Source organism: Lathyrus oleraceus, chromosome 6, assembly GCF_024323335.1.
Source record: "Lathyrus oleraceus cultivar Zhongwan6 chromosome 6, CAAS_Psat_ZW6_1.0, whole genome shotgun sequence".
NCBI classification, from domain to species: Eukaryota; Viridiplantae; Streptophyta; class Magnoliopsida; order Fabales; family Fabaceae; genus Lathyrus; species Lathyrus oleraceus.
Genome location: NC_066584.1, coordinates 480,603,676 through 480,620,783, shown reverse-complemented (window position 1 = coordinate 480,620,783; position 17,108 = coordinate 480,603,676). Strand labels below are relative to the sequence as shown.

The 17,108-nt window shown below is 37.5% G+C and overlaps 2 protein-coding genes across 2 annotated transcripts; both read right to left on the bottom strand.

The window, feature by feature from the left end:
- Positions 1–9,645: 9,645 nt before the first annotated feature.
- On the bottom strand, positions 9,646–14,353 carry LOC127096369 (uncharacterized). Its single transcript, XM_051034948.1, has 3 exons — positions 14,343–14,353; positions 10,775–14,253; positions 9,646–10,692 (listed from the first exon to the last, which is right to left on the bottom strand). Exons 1-3 carry the CDS (start codon positions 14,351–14,353, stop codon positions 9,755–9,757), a joined length of 4,428 nt encoding a protein of 1,475 aa, XP_050890905.1. The 3' UTR covers positions 9,646–9,754.
- Positions 14,265–15,480, bottom strand: LOC127098524 (uncharacterized). Its single transcript, XM_051037139.1, has 2 exons — positions 14,603–15,480; positions 14,265–14,487 (listed from the first exon to the last, which is right to left on the bottom strand). The coding sequence occupies exons 1-2, from the start codon at positions 15,381–15,383 to the stop codon at positions 14,417–14,419; spliced, it is 852 nt and encodes a 283-aa protein (XP_050893096.1). The 5' UTR covers positions 15,384–15,480; the 3' UTR covers positions 14,265–14,416.
- Between the last annotated feature and the right edge of the window lie 1,628 nt (positions 15,481–17,108).

Below are 17,108 nucleotides of genomic sequence, written 5' to 3'. Positions count from 1 at the left end.
AGAAGGGTTGCCTTTCCCGAGTTGAACAGGCTGAGGTTCATCTCATATATATCCTGAAAAATCAGCGCAAAATAAACTGGCCCTATTACATTGCTAGTAGGATGTTCAGTTTACGAGACTCCGGACGAGGCACTGCTCTTGCCTATGGATCTTTTATTCAAGAGGTTCTTACTGCAGCCGACGTTGATTACCCGTCCTTTCCTTATACCTCCATTTCCTCAGATAAAGAATTCAGCACAAAAACTCTATCTATGATGGGATACTTTTGGTGTGATGAGCGGAAAACATATAAATTTGTTCGCAGGGGGTATATTCCTAGTATTGTTGAAGAATATGATGAAAGTGATGAAAGTGAAGAAGAAGACCAAGAGGAAAACGAAGAAGAAGGAGCAGGACAAGCATTTGAGCAGCATGATAGTCCTCCGCAAGCAGACACACACGACTACACAAACACCGCTTGGGTTCAGAATACCTATTCGACTGAAGAAGATGCCCCCAACCATGGTGGCTGGGGTGAATGGCAACATATGGGCTGGTCAACACAACGTCAATTCTATCAGCCGTATCAATATGGTGCTGAAGAATCTCCACCATCTCCTCCACAACAAGAAAATTCCTCTGAACTTTTAGATATGATGCGAGATATGCAGCTGGCTCAACAATCATTCATACAAACTCAGGATGAGCGCTATGCTCATATAAGCATCCAGCTTCAAGCACAAAAGGAGAGGCTCGAGTATCTAAGTAGTGTTGCTGACCAAATGACTTCTTACGGTCGAGGACGAGGCTATTAGGGCATAAAACTGCATGTGCATCTGTACTTTTGTTGTTTGACTGAACTCATTATCTGTTATGCTTCTTTGTTAATCTGGTTTAATGTTATCTCCTTTTTCAATTTGTTCAGTAATAATATTTGGTGTGGTATTGTTATATGATTCGCTATCTCCTGTTGAATATCATGTTATGTTGAATAATAGTTCTCTTTCTCTTTTTGATGTTGTCAAAGGGGGAGAAGAGCATGTACCAAAGCCAAGCCAAGATATTCACACAATAATTAACAGTTTGTTTTGCAGCAAGCCTTAGATTACAAAAGAAAAGGGGAGTGCGTGTAAATATTGCATGTTATTTTTCTTTGGTTTCACACAGGTTGTCATCATCAAAAAGGGGGAGTATGTAAGGGCAAACTGTCATACAACATACGATCATAGGTTTCGATGATGACAAATTACCACCATGGATGAATCGGCATTGTCGATTCCACCTCTACAAAACAAATGCAACATATCACCTATCATATCCTTTTCTATGTTCATCTAAACTGTTATATTTCATACAACATATGTGGATAAAATGTGGTCATGACAAAATGCATGAAAACCACAAAAATCTGAATTTTTGCAGATTTGCAGGGTTTGAGTCGACCGCAGGGTCGGCGCATAACATAGTGCATTTTCTCACGGATCAACGCACAAAGGTATGAGTCGACCGCAGGGTCGACGCATAACATAGTGCATTTCCTCACGGGTCAGCGCACGAAGGCTTGAGTCGACCGCAGGGTCGGCGCATGAAGGTTTCACTTTCCCACGGGTCAGCGCACGCCGACCTATGGTCGACGCATACTGATGTGTTTTTCAGATTGTCCAAAACTGCAGGTTATGCGTCGACGCATAGACCTGCTATGGTCGACCCTTCGTGCGCAAATACAGCTTTTAAGTAATTCCCACTTTGTTTGAAAAGCTGTTAAGTGGGTTGGTTGGTTTGTTACTATAAATAGAAGTTCAGTTACTTGTATCAACTAACATTTGATAAATTGATTCAAGTGTACAAAGAATAAGGAAAAGTGAAATAGGTGTCCAAGATTCTTCATCTTCATCTTCAACATCTCACAATACATCAATTAAACACAACCATTTTTGAAGTGCTTTGTGATTGGTTAAAGGTAATAACGTTCGAAGCCGAGATTGGGGAATCCGGTTCGGGTTGAAGCTTGCGAGAGGTTTTTTTCTTGAATAAAACCTTTAGGGTTTTGTCCTCCAAGATTGGTTTGATTTTGGGGGTTTTTGGATGATTTCTTCATCAATTTTCAGCTGAGCGAAGGTGATTGAGAAGAGGAAGTCTTCATCAATCTAGTAGCGGATTCAGTGATATTTAAGGGAAGATTTCGGGTTCGATTTGTTGTAGTTGAGATCAGCCGGGCCGAGGGTTTGAAGAACTGAGAGTTATTCAACAAAGGGGCTGGAATCGGAGGTCTATCAACAACAATCGAAGGACTTGATTCACCTTGAATCAAGGAACAAGGAGTGGAAGCAACATTCAACGTCTTGAGAATTCTGTTGTATATTTGCTGTTCAATCCTTGTATAAACTGTTATACTCAACAGGTGATATCTATTAAAGCAATCTCAATTCTAGTTTTAGAATTGAGGGCAGACGTACCCCGAAGCGAGGACGACGGGGGAACTGCCTCATCAAATCTTTGTCTTCTCTATTTTTTCAGCATATTTGTTTTTAGCTTAAAAATAAGTGATTTTTGTATAAGCACTTTTATCAAACCTTGATATTAATTGAGTAAGAAGTTAAAACTCTGTTTTTGAATCCAAAGTACAATAAGATATTGTACTAGACTAATTGGAATCACTTACTCAACATAAATATCACTTGGAGTGTTTTTGCACACCAAGTGTTTGATAATTTGCCTAAACCAAAATTATCTTAGTTGTGTATCTAGTTTGGTGTACTCTTTGAATCATTGGAACTAGGAATCCTAGCAAGTGAAATAAATCATTGATAGTGTGACTAGTGTAGTGATTCTTATTCTACATTATCACTAATCCATAGGCTAGACGCATATCCGGTTTTCCAATAACCGTTCGTTTTAGACTATATTTTCCTCGGCCGCTTCCGCACTTAAAACAATTTTCAAAACCAATTTTTAATTGGTAGCGCCGACTCAAATTTTAATTGGGATCTATTCAACCCCCCCCCCCCCCTTATAGATCCGTGCCATAGTCTAACATTACCGACATACATTAAATTACAAGATAAATTTGGAACATGAATGCCATTTTTAAGAGTTAACATTGGAGATAACATAACTGATCTTTTACCTGCAATGACTGAAAAATAGTCATCTACGCTTTTTATTTTTTGATACCTGCACATGGACTATATGAAGAGAACAAAGTAGATTCACCTGTCATGTGATCGGAGGCACCTGAATCTACTATCCAAGTATGACTGGAACTGACACTAAGAAATGTAGAATTACCTTTTGTTGCTATAGAGCAAGAAGGGGTTGGAGACTCGAGGAGTTTCTACAGCCTGTCTAGTTGCTCCGTAGTGAGTGGAAACTGAGACGAAGGGGGTTGCTGCCCTTGATCAAAATTACTAGCCTGAAATGAACGACCATTTTTCTTCTTCCAGTTAGGAGGTTTGCCTTTGAGATTCCAACAAGTTTCACGTGTATGCCATTCGCGCTTGTAGTGATCACACCAAGGAACTTTGTCTGGCCTTCTTTCCTCGTCAAAGTTTCTAATAGCCAGAGCTGAGCCTTCAAATTCAGAGCTTCGTGGTGTCTTGCCCATCTCAGGCCTACACCAGATCCAACCATGGCGAACAACTGCAACCTGAGTCGGGTGTCGGCCGCGAAAATGGTGTACGAGAGGAACCGCCGATGGTCATAAACAATGGCAGTAATGACGACAACAATGGAAACATGAACAACATTGTTTTTGGTGACAGTTATTCCAACATAGGCGGTAACGATCAAGAGGGTTCCTCATACTCCATCAAGGTCAATATCCCTAAAATGAATGGGAATAACTATAATGAATGGGCTCAAACCGTTCGGTTGGTATTGGATAACAAAGAGAAACTTGGTTTCTTAACAGGAACAATAGCTGAACCGACACCAGAAGACCTTCGTTACAAACAATGGAAGTCGGAAAACTCCTTGATTATTGTGTGACTGGTAAGCTCTATGAAAACTGGAACATGTAAGCCTTACATGGTTTTACCTTCCGCAAAGGATATGTGGGAAGCTATTAAGGAAATATACTCTGATATTCAAAACTCCTCAAAAAATTTGTTTAAAATCAAAGTTATGACATGCGAAACAAGGTGACATGAGTGTAACTGCTTATTACAATGAGTTGTTAACACTGTGGCAAGAGTTAGATCTCTGTTACGATGATAATTGGAGGTATACGGAAGATAGTGTTTTGTTTCTCAAGAGGCAAGAAAATGATCGTGTATTCATGTTTCTCGCAGGGTTCAATAAAGACCTTGATGAGGTAAGAGGTAGAGTTTTAGGAAAAGTACCATTGTCAACTCTTCGCGAAACTTTTGCAGAAATAAGAAGGGAGGAAGCACGACAAACAATTATGATGGGCAAGACACCACGAAGCTCTGATACCGTATTGGAAAAAATAGATAAAAGTTATTATATTTAATTTCTCAGTCTTATGCTGGTTTATATAATGAAGATATAATTATTGCAATTGATTTTTTTCTTAATAAAGAATAAAGAAGAATAAAAACAATATTAAAGATAATAATAAAATCGAAAATAATATATTTTCCACCACGTCCATTATCTTCAGAAATAGATATGTAGTAGTGTTTCCATTATCTTCAGAAATAGATATGTAGTAGTGTTATGTATGTATCAAGTTGTGTAAAAGGAATACTTATCTGATACGTCGGTTGACTTGGAAAATGAAGGAGGAAGACTTGATGAAAAAGAGAGGTAGATTATATTAACATGTCTAGTACATATATATGTGAGACACAATTCAAAGAAATAAAGGCATGTTGCTGGCCATTTCTTAAGTATCCCCATTGAAGCTGGACCCACCGCTCTATATTCTCTATTAACGACACGGCACATAAATTCATGGATTGACTCCTTCAACATTCAAGTTTTCTAAAATTTATTTTTGTTCCATTTTGCAACTTCCTTGGCACCCATTTTGAAAGGTATACAAATATTTTCAAAGTATCCACTCATTGAATTACAAAACCATATATTATTATCTTGTTTGCCTATGGGTTTTTGAAGTTTTCAATTCATATTTTGACTTTTTCTTTCCTTTGTTCCTTTCTAGCCAATAAACATGAATGAAAATAAACTTTATGACAGAAGCTCTAATAATTTTAGTGTAATAACAAATATTTAGCTAATATTATATATCAATACTTTGGACACAGATCCTCTCCTACTGTTTTGTAATATAAAAAAAAATTGAAAATGTAATTATGGTTATCAGCAGTTTATATCAGTGGTATTTGATTAAAATCCCTCATGTTGTAAATATTAGATTGTAAATAGTAATTATTTCTATTAGTAATGAGGCCCATTAGTCAAAGCCCATTAGGTTTTCTATTCTCTCTTATTTAAAGCATGTAGATGTAACATGTAAGTATCACTTTTTAATATATCAGTAAAATATTTTACAACATGGTATCAAGAGCTCCCGATTTTGGGGGATTCGCTTCCGCCTAAACCCTAGCCGCCTTGTAGCGGAGTTTTTTTTACTGCAGTTTGTAGTTTGTTGTTGTTTTTGGGTGTTTGGGTCATTGTTGTTTTGTGTTGTAGCACATCGTGCTTCTTGTTTTTGTTCACTCATCTTTGAAACCCTAACCCATCCTGTTTCTTGGTTTGTTTTCTCTCGATTGTCCTTTCAATGGCTGAGATTATTAACGATCAACCACCTCCACCTCCACCTCCCACAAATCTAGCAGTTACTGGTAAGAGTTTGTGTTCCCGATCTCTTACTGTTTGTGGTGATATTCCTAAGAATGCGTGGATTCTTGACTCTGGTGCTACTAATCATATGACATTTGATTCCACATTATTATGCTCTTATACCACACCTTCGAGTATTCCTTATATCACTGTTGCTGATGGCTCTCATGCTTGTGTTGTTGGCACTGGAAATATTGACTTGCAACCTCCATTCCAGTTGCAATCTGTGCTTCATGTTCCCACACTTTCCCACAATTTAATTTTCATCCATAAGCTTACCCGTGATCTGAATTGTAAAGTAATTTTTTCTATGTCCCATTGTGTTTTTCAGGACCTTACCACGGGGCAGACGATTGGAATTGCTAAGGAAAAGGAAGGGTTATACTACTTGTCTGATGACCATCCAAAGGTGTTGTCCTCCTGTTTCCAGTCTCAGTCTTCCTCTTCAGCCTCACAAATTTGGCTTCAGCACAAGCGTCTCGGTCATCCTCCATTTTATATAATTAAGTCTATATTTCCGTCATTGTTCTTACACCATTCTGTTAAGTCTTTTAAGTGTGATGTTTGTCAGTTGGCTAAACACAATTGTGTATCTTTTCCTTCCAGTTTTAATAAAAGTGATGAACCTTTTGATTTGATTCATTCTGATGTTTGGGGACCTGCCCCTACCTCTAATATTTTTGGTGCAAAATGGTTTGTCTCATTTATTGATGATTGTACTCGGGTAACTTGGATTTTCTTGATGAATACTAAATCCGAAGTACCACAAATATTTATCCAATTTTATAATATGGTACAAACGCAATTTGGAAAAGGCATAAAAAGAATTCGTTCTGACAATGGTAAAGAATATGTCAATCATACCTTTTCCAGCTTCACTAGTAAACATGGCATTCTCCATGAACTCACATGTGTTGACGCCCCACAACAAAACGGTGTCGCAGAAAGAAAAAATCGTCATTTACTTGAAGTTGCTCGATCTCTCCTTTTTCAAATGTCTGTTCCTACCTCTTATTGGGGTGAGGCAATTCTTACTGCTGCCTACCTGATTAACCGGGTCCCATCTCGAGTGTTAGATAATAAAAGTCCTGCCCAATTTATGCTTTCACGTTTTCCATCTGTTCCTATCTTACACACTCTTGAGTCTTGCATTTTTGGTTGTGTTGCTTTTGTTCATGTTCACAAACAATAACGCAACAAATTGGATCCCCGTGCTGTCAGATGTATCTTTCTGGGTTATGCACCCAACAAAAGAGGGTACAAATGTTATCATCCTCCGAGTCGAAAATTCTTTGTCTCCAAAGATGTCACCTTTCATGAAAATGTGTCATATTTCACTCGTTCTCAGTCTCAGGGGGAGAACATAAGTGACTTAGAGTCTGAGTCCGAGTTTCTGATCCTTGGTCCTAGCCTCCCTAGAACATCTATTAGTGTTCCCTCTCTTGAACCCGAGTTGTCACCTAGTTTGAGTTTGAGTCCTAGTTCAACACCTGAATCTGAGCCAGTAAGTGTTCCTGGTCCTTCAAGGCCTTCTATTTTACAGGAATCAGCACCTCCAGCACCAACTCTAGTGTATCAGAGAAGAAGTAAACCTGACCTTCTCCAGAAACAAATTCAATCGCCTGAACCGGAGGTAAGTACTGAAAATGATTCCTCTAGTGATGATTGTGCCATTTCTGATACTTGTGACACTAATCCAGTTGATTTACCCATTGCTTTGAGGAAGGATAGGAGATCTTGTCCCTCCCTATATCGACACCCTATCTCTCAATATGTTTCCACTAAACATCTTTCCACACAATATCAAAGTTTTATTGCAGCTGTTGATTCTGTGAAAATCCCATCATCTGTTGAAGAAGCATTGCAAAATAGAAATTGGGTCCAAGCTATGGATGAGGAAATGAGAGCACTTGAAAAAAATGGTACTTGGGAGATTATTGAAAGGAAAAGAGACAAAAGTTCAGTTGGATGCAGATGGATCTATACTGTAAAGTACAAATCGGATGGTACACTTGATCGGTACAAAGCAAGACTAGTGGCAAAAGGTTATACTCAGACGTATGGTATTGATTATGAGGAGACATTTGCCCCAGTAGCAAAGATGAATATTGTTCGAATTTTACTATCTCTTGCTGCTTCATGTGGATGGGAATTGCAACAGTTTGATGTTAAAAATGCGTTATTGCATGGAGACTTAGAGGAAGAAGTGTATATGGAGATTCCACCAGGTGTTGGCATAACAAATGGAGCTAACAAGGTGTGTAAATTGAAGAAAGCCTTATATGGACTAAAGCAGTCCCCTCGGGCATGGTTTGGAAGATTCACAAAGGCAATGATGTGTTTGGGCTATAAGCAAAGTCAAGGAGACCACACTTTATTTTTTAAACATTCACAAGGAGGAAAACTGACTGTACTTCTTGTTTATGTTGATGATATTATTGTTACAGGAGATGATTTGATTGAGAGACATTTCCTCAAAGAGAAATTATCAGCAGAGTTTGAGATGAAAGACCTTGGGCAACTCAAGTATTTCTTGGGAATTGAGGTAGCCTACTCAAAGCAAGGCATCTTTATTTCTCAAAGGAAGTATGTGCTTGATCTTTTGCAGGAAACTGACAAACTTGGATGCAAACCTACAAGTGTTCCCATTGAACAAAATCACAGGATAAGCTTTGAGGAGGAAAGTGACAAAGTTGACAAGGGTCAATATCAGAGATTAGTGGAAAAATTGATTTACTTGGCACACACTAGACCAGATTTGGCATATGCAGTCAGTGTGGTGAGCCAATTCATGCATGATCCGAGGGTGAGACATTTGCAGGTTGTAGACCGCGTTCTACAATATCTTAAAGCAACTCCAGGGAGAGGACTTTTGTTTAAAAGAGGTGGAAATCTAACTACGGAGACTTACACTGATGCGGATTATGCCGGATCAGTGAGTGACAAAAGATCTACGTCAGGCTATTGTACTTTTCTGTGTGGTAACCTTGTAGCTTGGAAGAGTAAGAAGTAAAGTGTAGTTGCTCGATCAAGCGCCGAGGCAGAATTTAGAGCTATGGCACTAGGAATTTGTGAGCTATTATGGATGAAACAAATTCTAGAAGACTTGAAGATACAATGTGAAGGTCCTATGAAATTGTTTTGTGACAATAAATCGGCTATTAGTATTGCTCATAATCCTGTTCAGCATGACAGGACTAAACACATTGAGATTGACTGACATTTTATCAAAGAGAAGTTGGATAGTGGACTGATAACTACATCTTACGTTCCTTCCGGGCATCAACTGGCAGATGTGTTAACAAAAGGCTTACCAACAGAAAGATTCAGGCAACTTACTTGCAAGCTGGGAATGATAGATATCCATTCACCAGCTTGAGGGGGAGTGTTGTAAATATTAGATTGTAAATAGTAATTATTTCTATTAGTAATGAGGCCCATTAGTCAAAGCCCATTAGATTTTCTATTCTCTCTTATTTAAAGCATGTAGATGTAACATGTAAGTATCACTTTTTAATATATTCAGTAAAATATTTTACAACACCTCACAATATCAAGTACAGACTTATCCCTCTACCATAATAAATGTGGAGACAGAGATCATAGACTTGCATGCAGTTTTTATATTTACCGTTCTTAACATCATATCATTCAATTACCTTACAATTAAAAACAAAATAAGTTAAGATAAATGCAAAACAAAATCTTAGAGTAATCTGCAGAAAATCATAAGAGCCACAACTTCTATAGAAAGAAAAGGAGAAGTAAATCAGAAGGAACTATTATGGATAGCTATTAGGCTGTTATGTCAGCTTTGATCTAAGAGCTAGTTTTTTCTGATGACCGAGTTATATAAGAAATCAGTAGTTTTTTCTCCATAAATGTCCACCATAAGTTACGGAACTAGAAAATCAACACATTAGATAACATTTTATTCATATGTGAATTATCATGACATTCTTTTTTAGTGTTACACATACTGCGCATTGCATCTTAATATCCAAACAAATTACAATATATCAGATGATAAATGGGTTGGAGATGTTGAAGGAGAAGACAAAAAGGGTTTGGGTGGTATTTCCAGCACTTGAAGGCTCCCTTCCAACATTTCCACCACTTTATGCATCGATGGTCGATTCGAAGGATTCGTTTGTATGCACCATAAACTCACCACTGTCATTTTTCTTACCATTTCTTCATCAATTTCATTTTTGATACAATTTAGTCCAAGATCCTGATTCAATTCAAGACGCTTGTAAATCCAATGTGGAAAGTATAGCTCGCTAGAACAATCAACTTCAACCTTAATATTCTTTCTTCGACCAACCATCTCTAAAACCATCATTCCGTAACTGTAGACATCTGATTTATGTGATACGCCACCAAAATTTCTGGAAAACAACTCTGGAGCAATATATCCTGGTGTTCCCCTCGCACCAAATATGGATACAATGCTTTCTTTTTTTGGACATATTTTAGCAAGTCCAAAATCGGAAATTTTTGGACAGAAATCCTCATCTAGTAATATATTATGAGGTTTTATGTCAAAATGCAAGATTCTAGTGTTGCAGCCTCTGTGCAAGTACTCTAATCCACGAGCAACACCAACTGCAATATGATACAAAGTTTTGCAATCCAATTGACGATCATCCTGCAGTGGATTTTTCTCTTCGTATATGAACTTTTCAAGAGATCCATTAGACATGTATTCATATATCAGCGCCTTTTTAGAACCATCCAAACAGAATCCCAAAAGTCTAACAACATTGACATGTGATGTTCTACTTATACTTGCAACTTCATTAATGAAATCTTCACCATCACCTTTTGATTCACTTAAAATCTTCACTGCAACATCACGCTCATCGTGTAATTTCCCTTTGTATACACTTCCATACCCTCCTTGGCCTAATTTGTTTTTGAAAGAGTTTGTTATTTTTTTAATATCTTTTTTTTTTGATAATCACTTGTATTAATACGCACAAGGGGTGCAACCCAATACAAAAGGAACAAAGTTACAATCCAATGCAATTAGCAGGATTAGCAAACCACAAATCTCTAGAAATATCTATATTCCCCTTAGACAAAATAGAAATCCAATCCCACCCAATTGATTTAATAAGCAATAAAATCTCCACCACATTCCAATTAGAGTGTTCAAAGACCAAACTATTTCTAGCATTCCAAATGCTCCAACAAACCAAAGGCCAAATAAAAGCGAAAAAAGATGACTTCACTCTACCATCCAAAGAATTTAATAGAAATAAAAGCACATCTTCTCCGGTAACAATAGTATCAATATCCGAGCTTCCCAATAGAACATCAAAATCCAAGCCAAACCACGAGAACACTTCCTTCCATATAAATTTAACTTTACCACACTTCAGAAAAAGGTGACCAACAAATTCCTCTTCTAAATCACATAAGGGACAAAGAGAAGCTTCCACCCCTAAAATCACACCTCTATGCCAAAGTTCTTTTCTCGTCGGTAAGGCTCCCAAGATCCATCTCCACCCAAACAACTTGACTTTCCACGGAATAGTAGCTTTCCATAATCTTTTAAGTTCACAAAATCTAAAATCACTACCATTAGAAATAGCCATATTCAATGTATACAAGCGTTTAAAAGCATTCCTAACCGAAAAGCCCCCCACATCTCTCCACCAAATTAATTTATCAACCCCATTCGTACACGGTTTCACATCCTTAAGAATCTCTATTAACTCCTTCCAATCCTCCAATAATTCACCTACTAATAAGGTTGAATCAACACCCACCTTCCAACTCCACCCCCCATTCTCCCATAAACCACAATTAATCACAAGAGCATTAGGAAAAGAGCAAACCTCAAATAAACGAGGAAAAAGAAGCTTAAGAGAACTATTTCCCAACCAACAATGCTTCCAAAAAAGAATAGAATTGCCTCTTCCCAATTTACAAGAAATTGAATCACCAAACCAATCATGCCCACCAAGAGGAGTTCCACAAACCAACCGAATATCTCTCCACCAAAGGGAATAATTAGAAAGAGTCGACTTCGATACCACATCACCAAGAGATTGCAAACCACTACCATATCTAAATTGGAGTAATTTAAACCAAATCGCATGCTTATCATTAAGAAAACGCCAACCCCATTTACTCATCAAAGCCAAATTAAACCACTCCACATTCTTAACACCTAAGCCACCTTCCTCCGTTCTAAGACAAATTTTATCCCAACTAACCCAACACATTTTTCTACTTCCACCACCATCCCCCCATAAAAAATTCCTTTGGATTTTGATAATTTCCTCCAAAACACACTTAGGAGCCTTAAAGAAAGAAAGTAAAAAGATAGGCACATTGTTTAACACCGAATTGAGTAAAGTAACCTTACCTCCAAGAGAAAGATGTTTCCCCCGCCAACCACTCAATCTCTTCTTCAACTTTGCCATCATCATAGACCAAAAAATTCTGCGTCTATGATTACCTCCAATTGGAATACCGAGAAAAGTAAAAGGTATCTTTTCCAATTTACAAGCTAGAAAAGAAGACGCCGATTCCAAAATAAAATCCTCCACATGCACACCATACAGCTTGCTTTTCTTCAGATTAATACACAACCCCGGCACCAATTCAAAACCCCTCAATAAGGTCTTAATACACCATAAATTTTCCTTAGATCCATCACACACTAAAACCGTATCATCTGCAAATTGGAGCATCTCAAAATGAATATCCTCCGAAACCGCAAAACCATTGAATAATCCCAACATAACCGCTTTCCTCATCATACCCGCAAGACCTTCTCCCACCAAAAGAAAAAGAAAAGGAGAGAGGGGATCTCCTTGACGCAACCCTCTAGAAGTTTTAAATTCCAAAGTTGGGCTCCCATTAACTAAAATTGATACCGAGCTAGAAAAAACCGTCCCTTCCATCCACTTCATCCATAACTCACCAAAACCCATTTTTCTAAGCATAAATTTAAGAAAACCCCATGAAACACAATCATAGGCTTTCTCAAAATCAACCTTCAACACCATACATTTCCTACGCTTCCTTTTCGCAAAGTCTAATATCTCATTAAGCACCACCACCCCATCAAATAATTGTCTCCCTTCAATGAAAGCCGTTTGAAAAGGCGACACAAGTTTACCAATCACCAATCTCAATCTTGCCGCAAGAATTTTTGAAATTAACCGATATAAGCAACCCACTAAACAAATAGGAAGATACTCATCAATGCTTATCGGGCAATCAACTTTAGGAATAAGAGCAAGAAAAGAAGCCGTCGCGGATCGGGGAAGAACACCACGCACATAGAACTCTTGAACGAAATTCACCACGTCATCCTTCACAAAATTCCAACATTTTTTCAAAAAACCAAGCGGAAAACCGTCCGGTCCCGGACTCTTATCACAATCACTTAACCACACAATCTCTTTAATTTCATCCACTTGAAATGGAGCTTCCAACAAATCTCTATCTTCCACACTAAGAACATTAAAATTAAGCCCATCCAAGGTCGGCCTATTCTCCATCGGTTCCGTAAAGCGGCTTTTAAAATGATTAAATATCTCACTTTTAATATCCTCCACACCTTCCAATCGCCCTCTTGGAGTAATCAAAGAAGCAATATTATTCCTCCTAAATCTCCCTTTCATAACGGAGTGAAAAAATTTGGAATTAGTATCCCCAAGCCGAATCCAATTACACCTAGCTTTTTGCCGCAAAAAGTTATCTCGTAAAAACATAGTATCCCACACCTCTTTCGAAGCCACCTCTCTATTTCTCCTCACCGAATCAACCAAACCATCCTCCGCTAAATCCGCCACCATCAAATCCAACGAATTAAGCTCACCCACCGCTTTATCCACATTCAAATCAAGCATCCCGAAGACTTCTTTATTCCAACTCTTCAATTTTATTTTCACCGCCAACAATTTTTCTTTCAAAATATAACTCGCCTTCCCTCCCCTAAAAGTATTCTTCCAAACATCCCTCACCAAAGGAGTGAACTCATCATGCTCACACCACCCTTTAAAAAACTTAAAAGGTTTTGGACCCCAATCCACAATCTTGCAATTTAACCAAATAGGACAATGGTCTGAAATAGACCTATCCCCCACCACAATCCCTCCCACACCCCACAGGTCAAATAATTTTTCAGAAATGAGGAATCTATCCAACCTACTACAAGCGCTCCCATCCAAATTAAACCAGGTAAACTTCTTGTTAATCAACGGAACATCCACAAGATCCATCGAGCTAATAAAATCCTCAAAGTCCTCCGCCTCTTTTAGATTAAAATTATTCGATATACCCTTCCTCTCCACTTTAACCCGGACAGTATTAAAATCACCACCAACACACCACAACCCATCTGGAAATTTTGCTTTAAACTCTACAAGCCTCCCCCAAAAAGCCTTCTTCTTCTCAATAAAACAAGAGGAATACACATTCACCAAGAAAAGATTGAAACCGGACCACAACACATGGATACCAAGAAATCCTTCCCCAACAAAACTAGAAACAAGGATAAAAGAAATAATGACTTTGTTTTTTAATAATAAAGTAATGGCTTCTACATACAATAAAGATTGATTTTCTTCTACAAAATTTGCATTGTAACAGATTGATAGACTTTTACATTAAAAATAAATGAATCTTGAAGCTGTGTGATGAAAGGTTATAGAAATGGTACATTACCTATACGCGGTCTAACATTCCACCCCAGCCCTTTTTTCTTTGCATCCATAACTGTAAATAGAGTAAACAATTCAGATTTCACAGATGAAAATAAAGTTGTGAAGGGAAAAATAGGGTGCAATGCATTTATGTGTGCTGTTTGTTTTCGGGGTGTTTGTTAGAATACCGTTGGCACAATAAAACCTTCCGTTGCTGTCAAGTTGACATCGTCCTCTTTGGTTGTAGTGACAATTTGAACATTCCTCTGTTATGTTTAATTGAACTAGGATATCCGCAGTTAGTAAAGTAAAAGGGTCGTCAGCGTCAGCAAAGTCTTTAGCGGGAAGCAGGACCTTTGTACAAGCTGTAAAAGGACTCCGAGATGCATTATCAGGATTGTTGTAAGACTGGTAGTAGAAATCATAGAGAGGGCAGTTTGTATAGTTATGCGTATATTTTGGAGGGTTTACATGGAGGGTACGGTTGCACATGAACAAGGTTGCATGAGTTTCTATATGTAAAGAAACAAAGTGAGAGGTTGGAGGAAGAGTATAATTATATTTGAAAGCTTCACAACTTTTGTTTTGCAGCAGTTGGTAGAGATTCCTGTCTCTGAAAACACAAGCACTAGTAGCATTACCACCGCGAAACTCAAGAGGATTTACAATTTCAACCTCCAACCATTTTCCTTTATTCTGAAATTGGACCATTTTGGGCTTCCCTGGATCATCACAATTATGTATTGGCAATAAACCACAATCCTGGTATTCTGTTGTAGTGAAAGGGAAGCTGATATTGCCTAAGAAACCACATTTTAATGAAGCTGGACAATCTTCTTCGTACCCATTACCAACTAACATAAGGTGAGAAAACAAAAGGAACAGAAATTCGCAAACTAAGGCCATCATGAATAACCAACTAATACGTGTATGGGCTAAAAAAATTAATAACATAAACTCTTCATTCATTCTTCATCATACACTGAATGTATGACATAGCTGTTTAGTTTACTTGGACATTGACTGCAGAAGACTTGGCCCAATGACTAATCAACTATTTACATATACAAACAAATAAACCATTTTCCAAACTTCACTCTGCATCACGTCAACACGGTGTGCCAGACTAATTCAACAGATTTGTTAAATATAGTTCAAAGGTTTCTTTCTTACTTTTACTTTTACTTTTCTTTCTTGTATTTTTTTTCTAACTATCCTCTCACACATACAAGTCCTTGTGCTGAAAAAAATAAATTAAATAAAATTGACGACAAAAGGGTATGAGCCAAAAATACTTTATGAAAAACTGATTTTTCAACAGTTTGTTAAAAATACCGTGAACTGAATCGAACTGTCGAATCGAATTGAACCGAAGTTAAAATTGTAGAAATAGTCAACATAAGAAAAATTCAACACAAACCATAATAAGAAAATAAAGGAACGGCTTATATTTTATTGTAACATGATTAATTCATTTATTAGTATGTAAGACACTATAAATTGTCATATGTTTAGTGTAACAATAATCAAGCAACATTGTAACAACAAAATATATATATATATATATATATATATATATATATATATATATATATATATATATATATATATATATATATATAAACAAAGTTACTACTTTCTCAATATAATCCATCTTTATTCTTTAGACATATATTCCTTCATACAAGTTATTATTCTATCTATATTATTTCGTGTTCAACCTTAGTGAGGGTGATATTTCATATCGTTATTAGAAGCCAAATTTCCGCTGCGACTCCAACAATTGGTTTCAGAGCCAATTGTAAATTAGTAGAGTGGTAAAACTTTATTATTTTTGGTTATCGAAGATAATGGCTTCTACTAGAGGAACCGTCAAGGTTGGTAAATATGAAATTGAGAAGTTCAATGGGAAAAATGATTTTTCCTATTGGAGGATGCAGATGAAAAATCTGCTTATTTCACAAAAGTTGCACAAAGCATTAGCGGGAAAAGAAAAGAAACCGGAGAGTATGAAGGATGAGGATTGGGAGGAGTTAGATCTTGAAGCACGGGCGACCATAATCTTATGCCTTGAGAGGGATGTTGCATTCTTGGTTAATGAAGAAGCAACGCTGCTGGCGTGTGGTCAAAGTTAGAGAGTAATTTCATGACGAAAACTCTAACAAATCGGATCTACTTAAAGTCCAAATTGTATACTTGCAAGATGGAGGAAGGCACCTCAATCCGGGAGTATGTCAACAAGTTTGATAGGATTATATCAGACTTGAAGGATGTAGAAGTGAAGATTGATGAAGAAGACCAAACATTATTGTTACTGCTTTCATTACCAGAGTCCTATGAAAATCTAGTCCAAACATTGATGCTTGTGGGTGATACTCTAACCATGGATGAAACTAGAACATCACTTTTGGCAGATGATCTTCGTAAGGTTGCTACAAGTGGGATGTCTAGTAGCAGTGGAAGAGAACAAGCTCAGGGATTATTTGTTACTAGAGGGAGGACAAATGAAAGAGGGCAAGGCAGGGGAAGGAAGTCTAGATCAAAATCTAGAGCTCCTGTGGATAAGGCGTGCTTTAAATGTGGTGAGCTTGGACACTTTAAAGCAAATTGTCCAAATAAGAGGGTATTATTTAAGAAGTACACCAATAACGAAAACTACTCCAGAGGTAAACAAGATTTGCAGGAGGCGAGTTA